Consider the following 19,700-nt stretch of genomic DNA (forward strand, 5'->3'; position numbering starts at 1 on the left):
GCTATCAGCAGATTCTACTATTAGAAAATAAAAAAAAACACATCCTGAACCTACCCATGAACAAGCACCTTAAAAAAAAAAAACAAAAAAAAAAAAAACAAACAGTCTAGTTAAGTCATTTCAACACCATAAAGTAGGATTGACCCACAACGAACAGGCACATATCCTTGTGGATAGAGATATTTAGATTTGCCATGACATTGTTCAGACCCATGCTATCAAACTTGTCAGACTGTGGGAGTAGTATATTTAGCTAAATGCCTATGTGTACAAAGGCAAAACCAAACGTCCCTTTTATAAAAAGTATCAAAGATCATATAAATCCCATTCGCAAACGCCTTATGGATACGGCAACTGGCTGACATGCAGGCTTACACCATGATTTTGATGTACACATGGTTACATTTATAGCCATTGAGCATGTACCTATGCATGACAGAGGCGGAAGCCATGACCAAATCCTACTGCTAGAAGCTCGTGGGTTTACGACTTAAAAGCTACCAGGTCTCAATGAAACTAAGCCTTTCCTGTAACCAATGTTACAGATTCCCTCAATATAAACCCTTCCTTTTGAGAACCCTCCTACATTTGCCTTTGGATCAACATGATTATGAAAGAATATCTCTAGCACAATGAATTCTTCAAGAATAGGTTACAGTGCTGTATTCTATTCATTTATATTGTGATATTCTGTAAAAAATGTTTATAAAGTTTATTTTTGATGTCTTGTTTTTCATCAGTTGCTTGGTCTTATCATTGGCATGGGTTCTGGTACTCACTGGTCCCTATAAATTACAGTTCCCCACTTTGCCCAGAGGCTCAGATATTGACCTTTACCTTATCTGCGCCAGGAGATGAGGTGCCATGTGCGATGGCACAGATGCCCAGGGCACCCCCCCCCCCCCCCCCATTTCACCAAACTGTCATCTGCATTTAAACCCTGCCTTTACATCCGTGTTCAGGGCTGGTGCTCCAATTAGGTGAACTAGGCAGCCGCAGCGCAGCCAGTCGCTAGATCCCTTCCAAAGGATCGGTTTCCCCCCCCCAGGCATGGTGGCTGGAGAGTTGCAGCCTGTAGGCTGCTTCTGGGGCTCCATGTGGCAGTCTGCTGGTGCAGAGTGGCGAGAAGCAGGCATACCCCCCCCCCTCGAGCGACTGCAGCCCTGTCAGCTCTCTGGCTGCTTCCCTCCCTGGGTGATGTGCAGCCATTGGAAGAGCAGGGCGGGCAGCATCATGGATGGAGACAGCTGGGAAGGATCCATCCAGGTCTGGACTGGCCATAGGACACACACCGGGACACTTTTCCTGGAGGAGGCCAATGCTCAGCTGCTCCTATAGCCCGCCCCACTCCCCCAGCCCCTCCACAGCTGGCCGCTGGAGCCCAGGGTGGAACCAGGTGATCAGCTAATCTGTCATGAGGGAGGAGCTGAAGGAGGTCTCCTGTGTGTGAGCTGTGACTGTCAGATTGGAGACCCCATCTCCTAATTTTTGGACTGGTGACACTGCCCAATGTGTAGGGAGCTGGGGGGGAAAAAAGTGTAGGCAAGAACTTGTTAGGTGGTGGGAGCACCGAGGATGAATGCTTCCACAGTATTATGGTGGAAAATAAGTATTTTGTCAATATCAAAAGTTCATCTCAATACTTTGTTATATATCCTTTGTTGGCAATGACAGAGGTCAAACATTTTCTGTAAGTCTTCACAAGGTTGTCACATACAGTTGTTGGTATGTTGGCCCATTCCTCCACGCAGATCTCCTCTAGAGCAGTGATGCTTTGGGGTTGTCGCTGTGCAACACAAACTTTCAACTCCATCCAAAGGCTATGGAGTGGCGATCTGGAGACTGGCTGGGCCACGCCAGGATCTTGAAATGTCTTTTACAAAGCCACTCCTTCGTTGCCCGGGCGGTGTGTTTGGGACCATGGTCATGCTGAAAGACCCAGCCACGTTTCATCTTTAATGCCCTTGCTGATGGGGAGGTGGTTTGCACTCAAAATCGCACGATACATGGCCCCATTCATTCTTTCATGTACACAGATCAGTCATCCTGTTCCCTTTGCAGAGAAACAGCCCCAAAGCATGATGTTGCCACCCCCATGATTCACCGTAGGTATGGTGTTCTTTGGAGGAGAGAGAATGCCGAGTTGCAACCAAACATGACGAGTTGTGTTTCTACCAAGCAGTTCTACTTTGGTTTCATCTGACCATATGACATTCTCCCAATCCTCTTCTGGATCATTCAAATGCTCTCTAGCAAACCTCAGACGGGCCTGGACATGTACGGGCTTAAGTAGGGGGACATGGCTGGCACTGCAGGATCCGAGTCCCTGGCGGCGTAGTGCGTTACTGATGGTAGCCTTTGTTACGTTTGTCCCAGCTCTCTGTGGGTCATTCACTAGGTCCCCCCGTGTGGTTCTGGGATTTTTGCTCACCGTTCTTGTGATAATTTTGACCCCCACGGAGTGAGATCTTGTGTGGAGCCCCAGATGGAGGGAGATTATCAGTGGTCTGGTGTATGTCTGCCATTTTCTAATTATTGCTCCCACAGTTGATTTCTTCACACCAAGCTGCTTGCCTATTGCAGATTCAGTCTTCCCAGCCTGGTGCAGGTCTACAATTTTGTTTCTGGTGTCCTTCGACAGCTCTTTTGTCTTCACTATAGTGTTTTTTTTGTTTTTTTAGTATGACTGAGGTTGTGGACAGGTGTCTTTTATACCGATAAGTTCAAACAGGTGCCATTAATACAGGTAATAAGTGGAGGACAGAGGAGCCTCTTGAAAAAGATACAGGTCTGAGAGCCAGAAATCTTGCTTGTTTGTGGTGGAAAACAGGTATTTGGTCACCTACAATTTGCAACTAAAGTCTTTCAAAAATCAGGCAACGTGATTGTCTGGATTTGTTTCCAAATTTTGTCTCAGTTGAGGTATACCTATGACAATTACAGGCCTCATCTTTTTAAGTGGGAAAACTTGCACAATTGGTAGCTGACTAAATACTTTTTATGCCCCACTGTACCTACTACACCTTTTACTGGTTTGATTTTAATACATACAAATAAACTTGATACGTTTTATAATTAAGGGTTTCTATTCTGATTTTTGGGTACCACGATAATCCCATTGTTTCTATACATTAAACAAATGTCCAGCTTGAGCCTAGGTTCACACTGTAGAGATAACTCGCATCTCTCCTGCAGGCAGTTCACACTGACTTCTGTGAACCACTACAAGTGTCAATACGATGTTAATCTCATTGCATTTTGCAAGTTTATCCCCTAGGTGGGGTCAGTTTACCTTTCCAGGCTTTTGCCACAAACCTCTTTATTCATTAGTGTCCTCCATACATTAACAACCAGTGCTCATGTTTGTTAAATTAAAAAAACGTACATTTTCAGGCGTTAATTACATTGCCGTGTTTCCGCCCTGTCATCTACAGGACAGAGGAGCACAATTGAATGAGCGCCTGAAAAAGTAAGAATGTTTACAAAAAAAATAAAAAAAATAAAAAAAAAAAAAGGCACTGCGGAGTAAGGTTTTAACTCATGCATAGGGAGGTTTTTGGTTTAAGGTTGGTTAAGGTAAACAAACTCTTTAGTGGCCCTACTAAAGTGTATATGCATATGGCAGTAAAAGTTGCATTCATACCCTTTGCCACTGCTGTTTGCAATCTCCTCCGCCAGTTCATCTCTCTCCTGCTGGGCTTGGCGTTTGGCACGCTCAGCAGCAGCAAGATCCTACAAAACATAAGACAAAGGTTATACTTTACCCAACTTAAAATATGACAATTGGGTAAAAACTAAAAATCTTTTCAGGTTTATGGTTCTGCAAAGTTTGACAGTCAAATTTCTTACAAAATTGATAGATATTACCTCCTGCATATGTATCATCTCCGCTTCCAAACTCTTGAGTTTCTTCTCATTTTCTTTGGACTGGCTCAAAATATCATCTCTGGATGCTCTTGCGTCCTCCAACTCTCTCTGGTAATCCTTCATCTGCGCCTGTGGCAAATACAGGTGTTTTTCTTCATTAATTAATTTGAGAACATCCTTCAATGTTCACATTTTTGCGATTACAGAAATAACAGAACACAGGACAAGACAAAGCAATGTAGCTTACACTATATGAAAAATGCAATCTTTAGTCTATGGATTACAGACAGCTTGTATGGACTGCAGGTTAAGCCATAAAGTACAACATATCTGTAAACAGATTACATAAGAGTACTACAGTCATGAGTGATTTGCATTGCAATTACAAATGAATTTTGGTCTAAGTGTTTATTACTTAGCGATCATATGTGGAACAGGTGCCTAAAGGGCAGGGTAAAGAGGAACAGATCACCTATATACTGGGGGGGGGGGCGAAAGAAAGAAAGAAAGAAAGAAAGAAAGAAAGAAAGAAAGAAAGAAAGAAAGAAAGAAAGAAAGAAAGAAAGAAAGAAAGAAAGAAAGAAAGAAAGAAAGAAAGAAAGAAAGAAAGAAAGAAAGAAAGAAAGAAAGAAAGAAAGAAAGAAAGAAAGACCACACCCCTCTGGGCAATCCCTGTACTTTGCAGGGATTTTAAACTTTGTTGCAGATTCCTCCTTTGTGATTTTGAAGAGAAAGCAGTTTGTGTCCAAGCGAAAAGTGAATCTATATGGGAGTAGTTTCATAACTGGCAGTTGCTGCGCCTCCAGAGCTCTGAGGAAAGGGACAGGGCTAGCATCCCTTTAGAAGGGATTTCTCTTTTGGAGTATCTCACTAAAAATTTGGATTTTTATAACAGCTTACCTGTATAATCCATTTCTTGGAGTACATCACGGGACACAGCCACAGTAATAAATGTAGAGGTTATATGGCACCTTCAGGCGGTGGGCACTGGCACACCCTACCAGGAGTACCTCAGTTTTGTAGCAAAGCAATACACGTGTAACCAGAAAGAGGGACCACTGTGTCCCATGATGTACTCCAAGAAAAGGATTTTACAGGCAAGCAGTCAAAAAAATCCTATTTTCTTTATCGTACATCACGGGACACAGCCACAGTAATAACTGTATGGGATGTCCCAGAACAATGCCACCTGAGGGGACACAAACAAAAGTAAGGTGCAATCAGACTCGAGAACCTATACTGCTGCCTGCAGCACACTGCGCCCAAAGATGATATCCTCATGCCTTCTAACATCCACCTGATAGAATCTGGTGAATGTATGGACTGAAGACCAGGTTGCGACCTTGCAGATTTGAGCCATGGAGGCTTGGTGATGCACTGCCCACAAAGCACTAACAGCCCTGGTGGAGTGCGCTTTAACCTGAAAAAAAAGGTGGAACCTTCAAGCCATAAGCTTGAATAAATTGCCTGCCAAATCCATTCGGCAATAGTGGATTTCAATGCTGCCTGTCCTTTCCTAGGACCTCCAGGCAACACGAACAAAAAAAAAAAATTTGTTTTTCAAATCTGAGCAGTCTCCTTCAAATAGATCTTGACTGCTCTCACTACAGTGTAGTGACTTCTTCCTTAGAACAGGGTTCTGGAAAAAATGAAGGTAAAATATCCTGTTTAGGTGAAAACCTAAAATCACCTTTGGCAGAAAGCTAGGATGAGGACGCAATACTACTCTATCTTGGTGAACTATTAAATATGGCTCTTTACAAAAAAGCCGCCAACTCTGATACTCTTCTTGCAGAAGAAACGGCTACCAGAAAAACTAGCTTCCTTGTGAAAAGGACCAAAGGAATATGTCATATCTGCTCATAAGGCTGTTTCTGTAATGGCAAAAACTAAATTCAAGTCTCAAGGGTTCAGGGGTGCCCTAACTGGTGGATTAAGCCGCGTTACCATCTGTATAAAGCTTCAGATCAAAGAACGCAAAGCAAGTGGACCCTGAAACAATACTGATAAGGCTGAGACCTGGCCCTTGATAGTGTGAAAGACTAATGTACATAATGATAATAATGCCTACTTTATGTGTATACAGGTTTCTATGCAACTCCAAATATAGTAAACAGCTCAGCTCTGCTTTGGAACCAAAAGATTGTGGCTACCCCCTACAGCCCCCACGTTGGAGGTATGAGGAAGTGAGGAGAAGACACAATAGCCAAGGCTCAGCATCAAGTTTCTGCATTTCTCTTGCATTTCAGCCAATAAGATTAATCTTCTAGACTGACCACATTTACATAGTAGCGACGTATAACTATTGTTCTTTGTGCATAAAACATCGAGCACCACCCTGTAATAAACAGATGTGGAAGTAATCGAGCTGAACAGGTGTCAGAGTGGTTACTAAAGATGGTGGCCCCTACCACCATCTTTACCATTTCTGCACACAAAGATCTTCTGGGCCACAAGAACTACTGACTTCCTTTCTTGCTTGATCCTGTGAAGTCAAGGTAGCGGCAGAATAGGAGGTAATGCATAAAATCAGTGAGAACCAATCCCACGGGGTCACCAACGCATCTGTTCCGCATGCGTGTGGATCCCTTGTTCTTGTCACAAAGCTGAAGACTGTTGAACCTGGACGCAACCAGATCTACATCCAGGATCCCCATCCTTGGCATATAGCCAGGAAGATGTCGTGATGAAGGGACCATTCCCCCGGGAACAACTGCTGGCGACGTAGTCTGCCTGCCAGTTCTCTACCACTGGAATGAAGATTGCCGAAAAGCACGGCACATGTTTTTCTGCCAAGCTTAGGATATGATTTACCTCTACCTGTGCTGCCTGACTTCTGGTGCCCCCTTGGTGATTGATATAAGCCACTGCTGTGGCATTGTCAGAACAAACCCCGACAGAATTCTGCAACTTGAAAGTCCAGGCCCTTAGGGCTAGATGTGTTGCCAAAATTTCTAGCATTTCGGTTCTGGACCATTTTCCTTGGACAAACTTCTTCCAGGATTGCTCCCAAACATGAAAGGCTGGCATCTGTTACCACCTTCCAGGTAACCGGTAGGAAGGATTTCCCCCTCTGCAGATTCTCAGATATCCTACACCAACTGAGGCTCTGGCACACTTTTGTTAACATCTAGCACTTGGAAAATCTAGTGCCTGAATCTTGTTCCAGGCCGATAGGATACGGTTTTGCAGTAGTCTTGAATGAAACTGAGCATAGGGAACTGCTTTGAATGAAGCCACCACCTTCCCCAACAACCTCATACAAAGTGAATGGAAGGACCTCTCTTTGCCCTGACCCCCTGGACCAGCTCCTTTATGGCGCTGATCTTTGCCTGAGGTAAAAACACCTTCTTCTGGGCTGTAACTATGACCAGACCCAAGTACTCTAATCTTCTTACTGGCTTTAAAGAAGATTTCTCCAGGTTTATGACCCAACCTAGGTATTCCAGGTAGTTGACTGTGGTGACCACGTCCAAGCAGACTACCGACCGTCGATTAAGAGCAGGTCATCCAGGTATGCTATTGTTATACCTCGAGTCCTTAATCTGGCCAGGGGAAGGGCCAGAAGTTTTGTAAACACCAGAGGTGCAGTAAGTCCTACTTCGAAACGCAGATATTTTCTGGTGAGCGGGAAAAATGGGTACATGCAGGTATGCAACCTTGATGTCGATTGATGCCAGAAGCACTCCCCCTTGTAGGATGGAGACTACTGATCGGATTCATTCTATTGCGAATCTTCAGGAATCAATTTAGAGCTTTGAAATCTGGAATTGATCTCCATTTGGTTTGGGTACCGTGAAAAGGTTTAAATAAAACCCTGACCCCTGCTCTTCCACAGGAACAACCATGACCTTTTGCGGCAAAAGTCTGTCTAATGCTAGCAAGACCTCTTCCTCTGGATCTTTGGGGACATTTGACCTGAGGAGGAGGAGGAGAGGGGAACTCTCAGAACTGTAGTTTGTAACCTAGAACTATTGGAGAATACCTATCTGTCCTGAAATTCTTCCTGCCAGACCTTTGAGAACTGCAGAAGTCTTCCCCTCCACTCGAACGAGCACCCCTTCATAAAGAGGCTTTAGAGTTCTGTCTTGCGGGCTTCTTCCCCCAGGACTTTTTGTCCCTGGGGTTGACCTTGAAGTTTACCTCTTCAACCTGATGGTGGAGGCCGTCGCGACTGCCTGGAGGCTGATGCCGATTGAGAAAGAGCCTGTTTAAACGAGGGACGTTTACTCAACTGGCAAAAGGGTACTTTTCCCACTTGATATATTTTGGATATATTTGTCCAAATCCTCCCCAAACAGCTTTTCACCATGAAAAGGAAAACCAGCCAGGAGCTTCTTGCATGGCGCTTTGGCTGACTAACCTTTTAACCATAGGATTCTATGCATATGTACCAACCCAAGGCGAAGGGCTTTGAAAAATAGAATCTGATTGTGTCAATTGCAAAGCACAAAGCTGCTGGCAGCTTAGCCACTTCCTGGGCCTGCTGTTCAGGGAACACCTTGAGTACCTGTTTCAAGTGGTCTCTGAAGGATTGACATACAATTGCTGCCACTGCAGGTTGAGCCACTGAACCTGCCAGGCAGAAAGTGTTTAACAAGAATTCCATTTTTTTTTATCAGTTGGATCCCTAAGCATTTGCGCATTGTAAACAGAACAAGTCAAACTTTTATTCAGAGGATATAGCAGCGTTAATTGCTGGTATACTCCACATCTTAGTGAATTTTTCCTCCTGTTCTGTAAAGCAGCTGTGTATAGAACGCCTCCAGGTAGACATATTGCTTTTGCACTTTACAGAGAATTACAGAGCTGCAGATTGAAAAGGAAGCGGCAATTTTTAACATTCAATTACAATATGACTTGAGTTACAATTGTATGCTATATTTTTAATTTGCCATTTTGTTTTAGCTGTCAAATTGGAGTTACCCTTTAAGGTTGGTGGTGCAACTCAAACCATCCTTGTCATCTTTAATTTACTTCTGCATTACTGCAAGCATAGGTTAAGCTTTTTAAATTTAAATCTTGTTTAACTCTTCTGTCCACTGGTGTGATTCAAGAGGTTTTTCCCAGCCAGACATCATATAACCCCTTCCCAGCCAGTGTCATTAGTACAGTAATGGTGCATATTTTTAGCACTGATCACTATTTGTATCACAGGTCCCAAGAAAAGTGCCAGTGTTAAATTGCCGCAATATCGCAGTCATTACTAGTTAAATTTATATATTTTTTTTAAATTCCATAGTTTGTAGGCGCTATAAATTTTGCGCAACATTATTGGGATTTTATCAATATTGGCCTAAATTTATGAAGAAATTAGATTTCTCTCTCATTGGATATGTTTTATAGCAGGAAAAAAAAAAAAAAAATAAAAAAAATAAAAAATTATATATTATATATATATATATATATATATATATATATATATATATATATATATATATATATATATATAGCACGGGATGACGTAGGAACGCTCTAGCGGGAGGGGTTACGAGGAGGCTGAGTAGGAGAAGGCGCGCGGCGTGCGGAAGAGGAATACAGAGCGGGAATATGCGGGAGGGTGAGAGGCTCCGGCAATGAAAGACACCGCCGCAAGACGCCGCTCCGGAATCTGCCTACCCACCGGCCGTAAATAACAGCTGTTACCTCGTCTCCTCTCCGCCGCCCCCCCCCCCCCCCCAACCTCTCTGGAACCGAAGGGAGATAATGGAAAGCAAGATCACGGCAAGCAACAGATAAGCTAAGTGCTGTATACCTCTGCAAATCTTAGTTGTCTTAAATAATAGCATATCTAAACTGCCGGGGGTAAAGAAAGGACTGTAATAGCAGTAAAGGGACAACATGAAGGATGATATATTTTCTCTCTGGGACATATAATTTAGACCAATATTGCGCTTGCTGCTGGAACTATCTATAAATAGACACAAGATATAAAGACACCAGGCTGCAATGTTTTAGAAAAATTGTATGAATACTATTAATGCAATGAAAGTGGTCAGCTGGATATCAGACTTCTCCCCGCCGCCCCCCCACCTCTTCGGAAGCAGCATAACAGCAGCTCTTTTGTAGGTTGGGAAGAACCAAGGAAGATAAACGAGTGCAAGAGATAAGATAAGTGCTATTTATCTCTGCAAAACTTAGCTGTCTTAAATAAGAACATGCCTAAACTATCATGGTTAGTAAAACTGGAGTAAAAGTAAAGAGATAGCATGAATGATGACATACGCTTTGCCTGGGATATATAATTCAGATTAATACTATACTTGTTGCTGAGACTTTCTGCAAATAGATATAAGATACCAGGTGGGAATGAAGGAAATGCCCAGGGAAACTGTTTGAATATTATTAACCAGACTGAAAGCGGCCAGTGAGGATGAAATAAGCATGATATAAGACATGCATGATGGAATGAACGAACATCTCCTTAGCTGCCTGCTTTCAGAAAATTAATCTGGACCTTTAAATGTAACGATAGGAGGTTAATATAAGGTAACCCCCCGGAAAGAATTGCATGGCACCCCTGCATAGCCACTCAAAAATCGCACATTTTCCAACATATGAGCAGTGATGCAACTCGGTTGAGTAATACAGTTATAGCTTCTAGGAAACTGCATGAAGGACAGCATATGCATGGAAAGCGATCCTATTTTTCATTTTTTTATTTTCCAGGGAGCCCAGCAGGAATTTTCCAGAGTAAATATAACCATATATAGTACGTATGTCCCTATAGAATCCGATGACCTGCTAACAGAGGTAAAACACCAGGAGAGGCACAACAGCGGGGGAAACCCCCTATTAACCCATAAATGAAATTATGGTAGGTGACCTATAGGTGTATATTAAGGAAATAGGGACGGAGGACACTATTGCGTAATAGATAAATCTGACTGTGGCGCCACTTGTTTTTCCTCTTTTTTTGACCCTCTCTCCTTGTCTCAGAGGGAGGGAGGAAGAAAGAGAAGAGATAATAAAAATAAATGTTTTGGACAGAAATTATCTGCCCTCGACTGACCACAAAGTAGGAGGAGAAACATTTATAGCAGGCTGACAGACTCAGGGGGGAAAATCGCTCAGCCATAACCAAGGGGTCTTACCCTGGTAGATATATGTAAGGGGCTGATCGGAGGGAAATCTTTGATGTAAAAGCACATATATAAAACACACGTTTCTCAAAATTGGTCTTTGTTTATAGTGCAAAAAAGATGATCAAATACCACCAAAAGAAAGCTATTCGTGGGAAAAACATTTTTTGTTTGCCTACAGTGTTTCATGACCCCACAATTGTCAACTTTAAAGCAGTGCTGTATCACAAAAAATGGCCTGGTCGTGAGGGGGGATGGTGTTTAATCTTCTGGAGGTCGTCAAATGCTTAAATATAAAAGATTTGGGGTTTTTTTTGATCACAAATCTCTCAAGAGGACCTGTCATCCTTATTTCTATTACAAGAGATGGTTACATTCCTTGTAATTTGAATAAAAAAAAAAAAAAAAAAAAGGGGGGGGGGGGATTTTTTTTTGTATTATTCATATAGTGTAAATTGCTTTTCAAAGACCACTGTGCAAATACTGTGAGAAAATATTGCAACAATTACCATTTTATTCTGTAGGGTCTCTGCCAAAAAAAAATGTATTAGGTTTGGGGGTTCCAAGTAATTTTCTAGCAAAAAATTATTTAAACTTTGTTTTGTTTTTTTAAAACCCAGGACAAACCAAAAAAAAAAAAAAAAAAAAAAAAAAAAACACATACACAAAATCAATAGAGCCTCAAAACCAACGGACAGTGGAAAAAAAAACAAAAAAAAAAAACACAAACACACACAAAGCAAAAACAAACTAAACCACACACTTTTTGGACAGATCCTTATTGTTCCTCAAATCTCTACATTGTACCTGCAATTTACGAAGCTGCTTTATTGCCTCTTCTCTGTTTTTGTTTGCAGAGTCAATCTGTCCTTCTAGGTCTTTCAAATCCATCTCAAGCTTCTTTCGAGCTGCCACTGCCAGTGAACGTTGTTTCTTTTCATCTTCTAGTTCCGCTTCCATTTCTTTCACCTGGAATACAAAAGATAGATAAATGCTGTATAAAATGTTGTGTCTGTATAGTTTGCATTAGCCGATTAAAGTGGTTGTAAACCCATGGGGGGGGGGGGGGGAAGCAACCTGCAAAGCAAAGGCATAGCATACTAGCTCATTATGAATAACTTACCTGAGAACTAAGCCCCCGAAGCGGTCCTCCGTCTTCATGTCTGATGCTGCCATGGATCCCGGAGTGACTTCCGGGTCTTGCTGCTCCGGCGCTGTGATTCGCTGGAGCAACGATGAAGTCTCTCCCGCGCATGCGCACGGGAGCCGACACTCGGGACATATCGCCGCGATCTGCGGCCTGCCCAGTGCGCCGCTGTCTTTTTGGAAATATCTTCTAAACCGTATAGGTTTAGGAGATATTTCTTGGACCTACAGGTATGCCTTAATCTAGCCTTACCTGTAGGTCAAAGTGGTTTGTAAGGGTTTACAACCACTTTAAGACCCCTTGCACACTGCAGCTTGAAAAAGTTCAGTACAGCTTATTTTTTACTGAGATAACATACAGCCCATTAATTGTAATGTGCCTATGCACATAGGCACGTAAACAAGCTTCAGGAAAATAAATCTGCATTTTTGGTCAGTAATTTACGTCAATTAAGCGCAAATGTCCATTAATATTGTGAACGCGAGAATAAGTTTGCACAAATACATAAAAATAAAAAAAAAAAGATGCTCAAACAGGAGTATCATGTGCAAGAGACCCAAGGCTGCATAACAGCATTTTTAAAATCACAGCTGTACAATAAGTGTTAATCATATGGGGGGGGGGGGGGGGGTCATAACTGGTTTTCAGCAAGATCTCCCAGAAGTTGAGCCTACTCCTTCCCCCCGCCATTGATAAAGTGATTCGCGCAGTAGGGAACCTGCTGTTAAGCCGCAAGGCTTCACTGACAGTTTTCCTTAGAAGCGATGGCAGCAGCACCTGAGAGTCAATGGAAAAAATTTGGCTGGGGTGCTGGCATCGCTAGACAGCTAAGCGCCCCAATATTAAAATAATTTTTCTGAAGGAGCCTGGGCCTCCTCTTTAATTTCAACATTTAATAGAACCCACCTGTCTGACAAGCTGCTTCTTTTTGTCCTCACTCTGTTCATCACGCCCTTGCAAATCTCTCTCAAACTGTGCCTTTATGGCTTGCAAGTTAACTTCCAAGCGGAGTTTAGCATCCTCTGTTGCCTGCAATTCATCTTCAAGTTCTTCCAATTGAGTCTTCATCTCTTCTACTTGCTGTTCCAAGGCTCGTTTAGACTTTTCTAGCTCATGCACCTGGGGAAAAATTGATAGGATGCTTGAATATAAATATATATAAAACTTCTTACATATACGCACAAACAAGACACAACGGTATCATCTGCAATCACAAATTTAAAAGATCAAGATTCACTTACGCTTTTCCCAACATCATCCTTGGAGCTGACCAAATCTTCCATCTCTGTACGCAGCTGTTTGTTGACCCGTTCTAATTCAGCCTTAAGCTCCAGAGCTTCCTCCAAGGCTCGAGCCAAGGACAGGGCTTTGGTCTCTTTCTCACGAGCCTCTGCTTCTGCACGGTCACGTTCTTCTGCATATTTTGCAGAAACAGTTTTCTCCTCACCAAGCATCTATTAAAGAAATTCAAATATTAAGCAAAACACTTATTACTTATCGATTTACGAAAACCTTTTCCATTCTTCAGTTTAATTTAAAAATCTAATTACAGCATTTTCGATTGACCATATATTCTAACATTTTAAATATAGTCAACATAAGGACATCAGTTTGGGACACCCCATTCTGGTTTTACAAGTGTTAGACTGTTTGATTGGCAGAGTATATAGAGTATGTAATGGCAAAAGGTTTATAGCTTGGAGAGAAAAAATAAAAATATATATATATTTTTTTTTTATCGATGTCTTCTGCATCTGGGAGACAGACTAAGATTTCAGGTAGGTAAATTAGAAAGTCTCATGCTTATTTTGGCAACCCCACAGAGTTAGTTATCCAAGAGAACAGAAGGGTGGAAGCTAGTTAATCAGGAATGGCATTTCAAAATAATTTTTTAGATCACTTTAAAAGGGAACAATTCTAAAAAGGATATAAAATGTTAATTCACAGACAGCATAAATTATGCCACAGTGCAAAGTTACAATTACCATTTTGATTGTTTATTTCTACCTGATCAAACTTCTTTTGTTTCTTCTCCAGGTTGGACACAATCTGACGCTGGTGATCGAGATCCACACTAAGATCATCCAGCTCCTGCTGTAGTCTCGTCTTTGTCTTCTCAAGCTTATCATAAGCAGCTGCCTTTTCCTCATAGCGTTGATTAGTGGCTTCAAGGTCTTTCTGCAGTTTCTTTTTCACCTCTTCAACATTTTCTAAGGAACCAACGCTTTCTTCCATTCTCTTTTTCATATCTGCTATCTGAAAATAGACAAGGACATAAATCACCCTACCCCATAACCTTTTGCTGCATATAAAGCTGATTTTGCAGAATACCTGCTTTTCACGATTAGTTCATCATATAGGTACAAATATTAAAAGGCATAACTATAAACTTCAAGATGGAAATGAAAACATTAAAGACAGGTTGTTTCTTAAAGATTTTGTTCACAAAATCTAAGCGTTATTGAAATGGAAAACCGTTCTAAGAAAAATGTATATACAGACCCATTACATCATAATGTTAAGCATATAGTTCGAGTTTCAGGGAAGAACTGCCCATGCATTTAGCATATTCCATGTACACACACAAAATAGAACAATCCCTACTCCATTATAAATTCTGAAAACACACCTGAGCTTGCAGTGTTGAGCATTGCTTCGATAAGTTTTTCTTTGCTTCCTCCTCTTCTTCCAATTGTTCCAGGAAGCCATTTTTCTCCTCTTCCATTTGTTTGAGTTTTGTGCTAAGGCTCAGTTTTTGACGTGTCTCTTCTTGTAAGAGTTCCTAGGTCAATTAATAAGATGGAGATAAAGTCTGAAGGCCCAATGGGTTCAAACATTTGGCTGTAATTTTACTTCTAGAAGACACTCTGGAATGTCCTTAAGGTACAAAATAACCAACTTATTTTTTTCTTCTTCAAACAAGTCCTTAAAAACTATAAAAGTGTCTTAAGGCAGGTACAAATCAAACTACGGGGAAAAAATAAAAAAATAAGCAAAGAAAGCATTTTGCAATTTAATAAATTTTGATTCAATCACCCTCAGGCCTTCCACAATTCATTTAACAAAATTGTTTCAACATTTAAATGGTTAATAAAATGGCAGATGCCAATCTACCAACATATGGGATCTAGAGTACAAAAGGTTGTAACCTTTACAAAGTGGCTGTAAACCCACTCATCCTTTCTAAAATACTGCCATAGTGGTTATCTAAGGATATACATGCCTCCTGCATGTATCCCCTTACCTGTCAAATGTCTCGCCTCTGCCAGGAGACCCAAAATAACTGGCGATTCTGTGGGTAGGTCTGTTGCCCAGGGCTCAGTGGGTGGAGTCGTGATGTCAGACTCTCAGCCCACCGCTACACTTTGTCAACATGCATTTGCTCCTATTCATTACCCTGGACTTCCGCTATGGGCATAAGAAAAACCACCACATGACTTCAGCAAGCCCAATCAGGCCGAGGTGTGGAGCAGCCAATCCTGGGAGAGCTGAAGGTGGTAGGCTTGTGTGGGTTTCTGAAATACACAGAAAGCCTCTCATGCATGAGATGGGTAAATCACCTGTCACTCAAAGCAAGGGGGAAGAAGTGAATCTGTGTGTCAGTTTTTATCTCACTGAAAAAAATAAGAATGCTCAGAGCTGGCTTAACTCATCGTGGCAAAACTGGGCACATACAACATGAAATCCTATACTGCACAAGGAGCAGGCCTCAATTAAAATTTTTCGGGTTGAAGGTTAAAACCTGACAATCACGGTTAAAGGTACTGTTACCAAAGGCTACTTGTAAACTTGACCACAGCATTTGACCCCTCCAGGTGGGCTGCATTCTCACACCACCCCCGAAATATACCATTCTGCATTTTAACACATTAAATTCTCCTACAAAAAGGAGAAAGGTTAATAAAACTAGAAACGTTACACATACCTGAGTGTCTTGAAGCTGTGATTCCAAGGTAGCAAAATCTTTGGCAAATTTGCTAGATTTGCTGTCCGATTGAGAAAGGAGACTTGTGACATTGTCCAACTCAACCTAAAATACATCAAATATATACACCAAATTAATAAGTATATGTTCACCACCCAAATCCTCCCTCCGTTACGGTTTCTGAAGCCCCCACCTCATCTCAGTTTGTGCATTTCCTCCACCTCCGCTTCAATCTTTATCCAGCAATAAAAATTATATATACACACACATGCACTGTACCTGAAGTCTGTTTGCCTTCTCTGACAGCTCAGCACGAAATCTGTCACCTTCTGATACTTTGACTTGCAGTTCCTGAAGCTGTGCTTCCACTTTTTTTCGCTTGTGTTCAGAGTCGCCTTTGCCCTGCATAAGCGCTTTCACCTCATTGGCCAGTTCATTACGCTCACTTTCAAGTGCTTGTTTTGCCTTTTCCAAATTTCCTTTTACCTATGAGATGAGGAAAAACAGATGTTAACCACAGTATAGATCAATGTGAAGCCAAAATCTTGACTTCCGTGCTATAGCCGAATGACAGCTACTGGGCGCAGGACATTGGTCCCAAAGAGGATGCCAATCAGTACACCCTGCCATTGCCACCCATATATATTATAATTTATTTTCTTCATGACCAAGCCCATTTCTAACATTTGGTGTTTACGCGTTAAAAATCCGTATTTTTTTGCTAGAAAATTACTAGAGCCGCCAAACTTTTTAGCAGAGAATCTAGCAAATAAAATGGCGATTCTTGCAATATTTTATCTCACACAGTATTTGTGCAGTGTTTTAAACGCAACCTTTTGGGAAAAAGGGACACTGAATAAAAAAAAAAAAAAAACATTAGCCCAATTTTTTCGTATAATTGGGAAGAGGATGTTACGCTGAGTAAACGGATACCAAACACATCACGCTTTATAATAATACGCACTCGTGGAATGGCGACAAACTCCGGTACCTAAAAATCTCAATTTTTACGGTTACCAGGTTAGAGTTACAGGAGGTCTGTATGCATTTTTGCTGCGCGAGCTTGCGGGGATGCTTAAAAAAAAAAAAAAAAAAAAAAAAAAAACAACAAACACACCTTTATATTAAGCAGTGTAAGAAAAAAAATAGTAATAATAATATATGATAACTTATTGCTGTCACAAGGAATGTAAACATCCCTTGTGACAGTAATAAGTGGTGACAGGTACTCTTTAACAAGGTATCGGAGGTCTAAAAGACCTCCAAATCCCTCCTTTGCACTTCAAAATATTCAGATTGCCATTTTTGATGATTCTGAATACTGTATATATATTTTTTTTAAACAGCGCCATTGGCAGCCGAGTAAACAGGAAGTGATGTCGCTTCCGTGTTTACAATCAGGAGGCTATAACAAACCCATTTTTATGGCTTAGTTCCAGTCTGTCCCTAGCCGCCAGAAGTGGCAGATTGTCGATCGGGCCTCCCGGTAGGAAGGGAGGCCCGGGGAAGAGCAGCGTCCCCTCCTGCTCCTCTGGAAACAGCCGAGCGGCTTTTAGTCGTATCGGCTATTATCCCCGGATAGCCGATCGTCCGCTCTAAACGGTACTGGGACGATGCCTGCAGCTCCGGGCAGCATCCCGGTATAACCCCCAAAAGCTTGGCGGGAAAGGGAGATATATCTAATCGAGAGCGATACATCTCCATCTCTCTAATATCCATCTATATCTATCTATTACACACACACACACACACACACACACACACACACACACACACACACACCTCCTGACATGGCAATGTGCCTATGTGCTGCTAAAACTAGCGGTGCTTTACCACTAGCACGGATGCACTAGCAGTGTGAAAGGGCTCTTAAACATAACAGAAGTGAAAAATCTATCCAAACAAAAACCCCTCTTAACCAGTTAACCACGCTATAGCCAAATGATGGCTACAATGCGGCTTGATAACTCTTGGAGGGTGTACTATGACTTGCTCCCAGAACCACGCTACCCCTGGGATGTCCTCCCAGAACCGCCCATCACGGTAAATGGCGGTTGTTTACTACAGGATCGCTCCATCAAATGACAGAGCGATCACTTGTAAAACTCGCCTGTCCGGTTCCTCTCCCCCCACTCTGTACCGATCTGTACAGTGTGAGCAGATAGGGGAGAGATTGGGTGCAGCAGTGCTGTGGGCTGGTTCTGTAGTGCCCACAGGACTGCTCTGTGACAATTAAGGGACTCATCCATGCTCAGTCTACCCCAGGCATACTCAGTCTTTCACATTCATGGCTCATCTATGCCACTACAGCGCCTCACAAAAGTGTAATAGGTAGTCAAATTAGATTTGAAGTTAATGCCCATAAAGCACCTGATGGTGCTCCCTGCCTGTTGGGCCTCTGTATGTGGCCAGGCTGTGGAAAAGCCTCCCACTTGTGGTATCGCCATACTAGAGAATCTATTTTGGGGTGTAATTTTTGGTATGCATATGCTGTGTGAGAAATAACCTGCTAATATGACAATTATATAAAAATAATCTCTATACATGTCCTTGATTTGGCCAAAATTTAAGAATACTAAATCTGCAAAATTTTATAACAAAAATGCGTTTTATTTACTGAATTTTCGGTCTTTTTATATCGCAAAAAAAAAATAAAAAATTAATAACCCTGCGGTGATTACTAAAGGAAAGCTATTTTTTTTCCCCCACACAAAGGACAAAAATTTCCATATGGGTACAGTGCTACATGACTAAGTAATTGTCATTAAAAATATGAGAGTACCAAAAGCTGAAAATTGGTCTGGATAGGAAGAGGGTTTAAGTGACCAGTGGGCAAGTGGTTAAGTGTCACTGGAACGACTGTCCCCATTGAAGGTGTCCCCTCTAGTCAGGTGACATCTCAATGTTGTACATTCCAGAGGTAATCAACAGAACAGAAAGCACCTACCTAGTGGGGAAAAAGGCCACAATAAAAACCTGAAAAAAAGGTCAAAGTATAACTATAGCCTCCCATAAAGTTAATTGATTCTTACCCGTTTTGTCTGTTCCAACTGTTCAGAAAGCTCCTCAACAGCTTGTGCATGCTTCTGTCTGAATTCCTGAATTTGGCATTCATGAAGCCGAGCTTCCTCTTCCAAATTTTTCTTTAGGTGCGATACTTCCTGCTCACGTTTTGTTCTAGGTGAAACAAAAAAAAAAAAAAAAAAAAAAAAAAACACACGTGTAATTTCCCCATCTACAAATAGTACATTTAGAGGCCAAATTCAAAGAAACAAAAAAAACATATAAATGTAAATACCGGAGTTCTTGCTGTGCTGCTGTTGAGTCCAAGGTATCCTCAAGTTCAGTCTTTAATGCTTCAAGTTCTTCTCCTAGATCACGCTTTTGTTTTTCTGCCTTATTGCGTGCAGCTCTCTCAGCCTCAAGATCTTCCTGTAGTTCACTAATCTGGGATTCTAACTCTCGAATTTTCTTAATGGCAATGTTTTTTTGAGTAGCTTCTTCCTCCACCCTATAAAAATAGCGCAGACAAGAGAGTTTTATAGAAGAGAAATAAAACATGGATAGGTAAATCATGACCTTGTGCCACCAATGCCTATAACATCCATTAAAATCAAGATAAGGGAGCAATGACATTTCCATTGTCTAAAGTGAAGCTTTCTGCAGCATCCATGATAAA

General features: G+C 41.7%; 1 protein-coding gene across 1 annotated transcript in view; it reads right to left on the reverse strand.

Annotated features, from left to right (window-relative positions):
- Nucleotides 1-19,700, reverse strand: part of MYH9 (myosin heavy chain 9) — a 157,278-nt gene that overhangs the window by 19,755 nt on the left and 117,823 nt on the right. Inside the window, exons 26-36 of the mRNA XM_077452590.1 lie at nt 19,320-19,532; nt 19,054-19,198; nt 16,301-16,507; nt 16,022-16,126; nt 14,726-14,878; nt 14,104-14,352; nt 13,338-13,550; nt 13,003-13,215; nt 11,757-11,918; nt 3,868-3,996; nt 3,644-3,732 (exon numbers count right to left, since the gene is read on the reverse strand). Of these exons, the coding sequence (XP_077308716.1) occupies nt 3,644-3,732; nt 3,868-3,996; nt 11,757-11,918; nt 13,003-13,215; nt 13,338-13,550; nt 14,104-14,352; nt 14,726-14,878; nt 16,022-16,126; nt 16,301-16,507; nt 19,054-19,198; nt 19,320-19,532 (1,878 nt within the window). The remainder of the gene's footprint in view (nt 1-3,643; nt 3,733-3,867; nt 3,997-11,756; nt 11,919-13,002; nt 13,216-13,337; nt 13,551-14,103; nt 14,353-14,725; nt 14,879-16,021; nt 16,127-16,300; nt 16,508-19,053; nt 19,199-19,319; nt 19,533-19,700) is intronic.

This window comes from Lithobates pipiens, unplaced genomic scaffold (genome assembly GCF_037356315.1).
Source record: "Lithobates pipiens isolate NorthernLeopardFrog02 unplaced genomic scaffold, aLitPip1_a1.2 Scaffold_23, whole genome shotgun sequence".
NCBI lineage: Eukaryota > Metazoa > Chordata > Amphibia > Anura > Ranidae > Lithobates > Lithobates pipiens.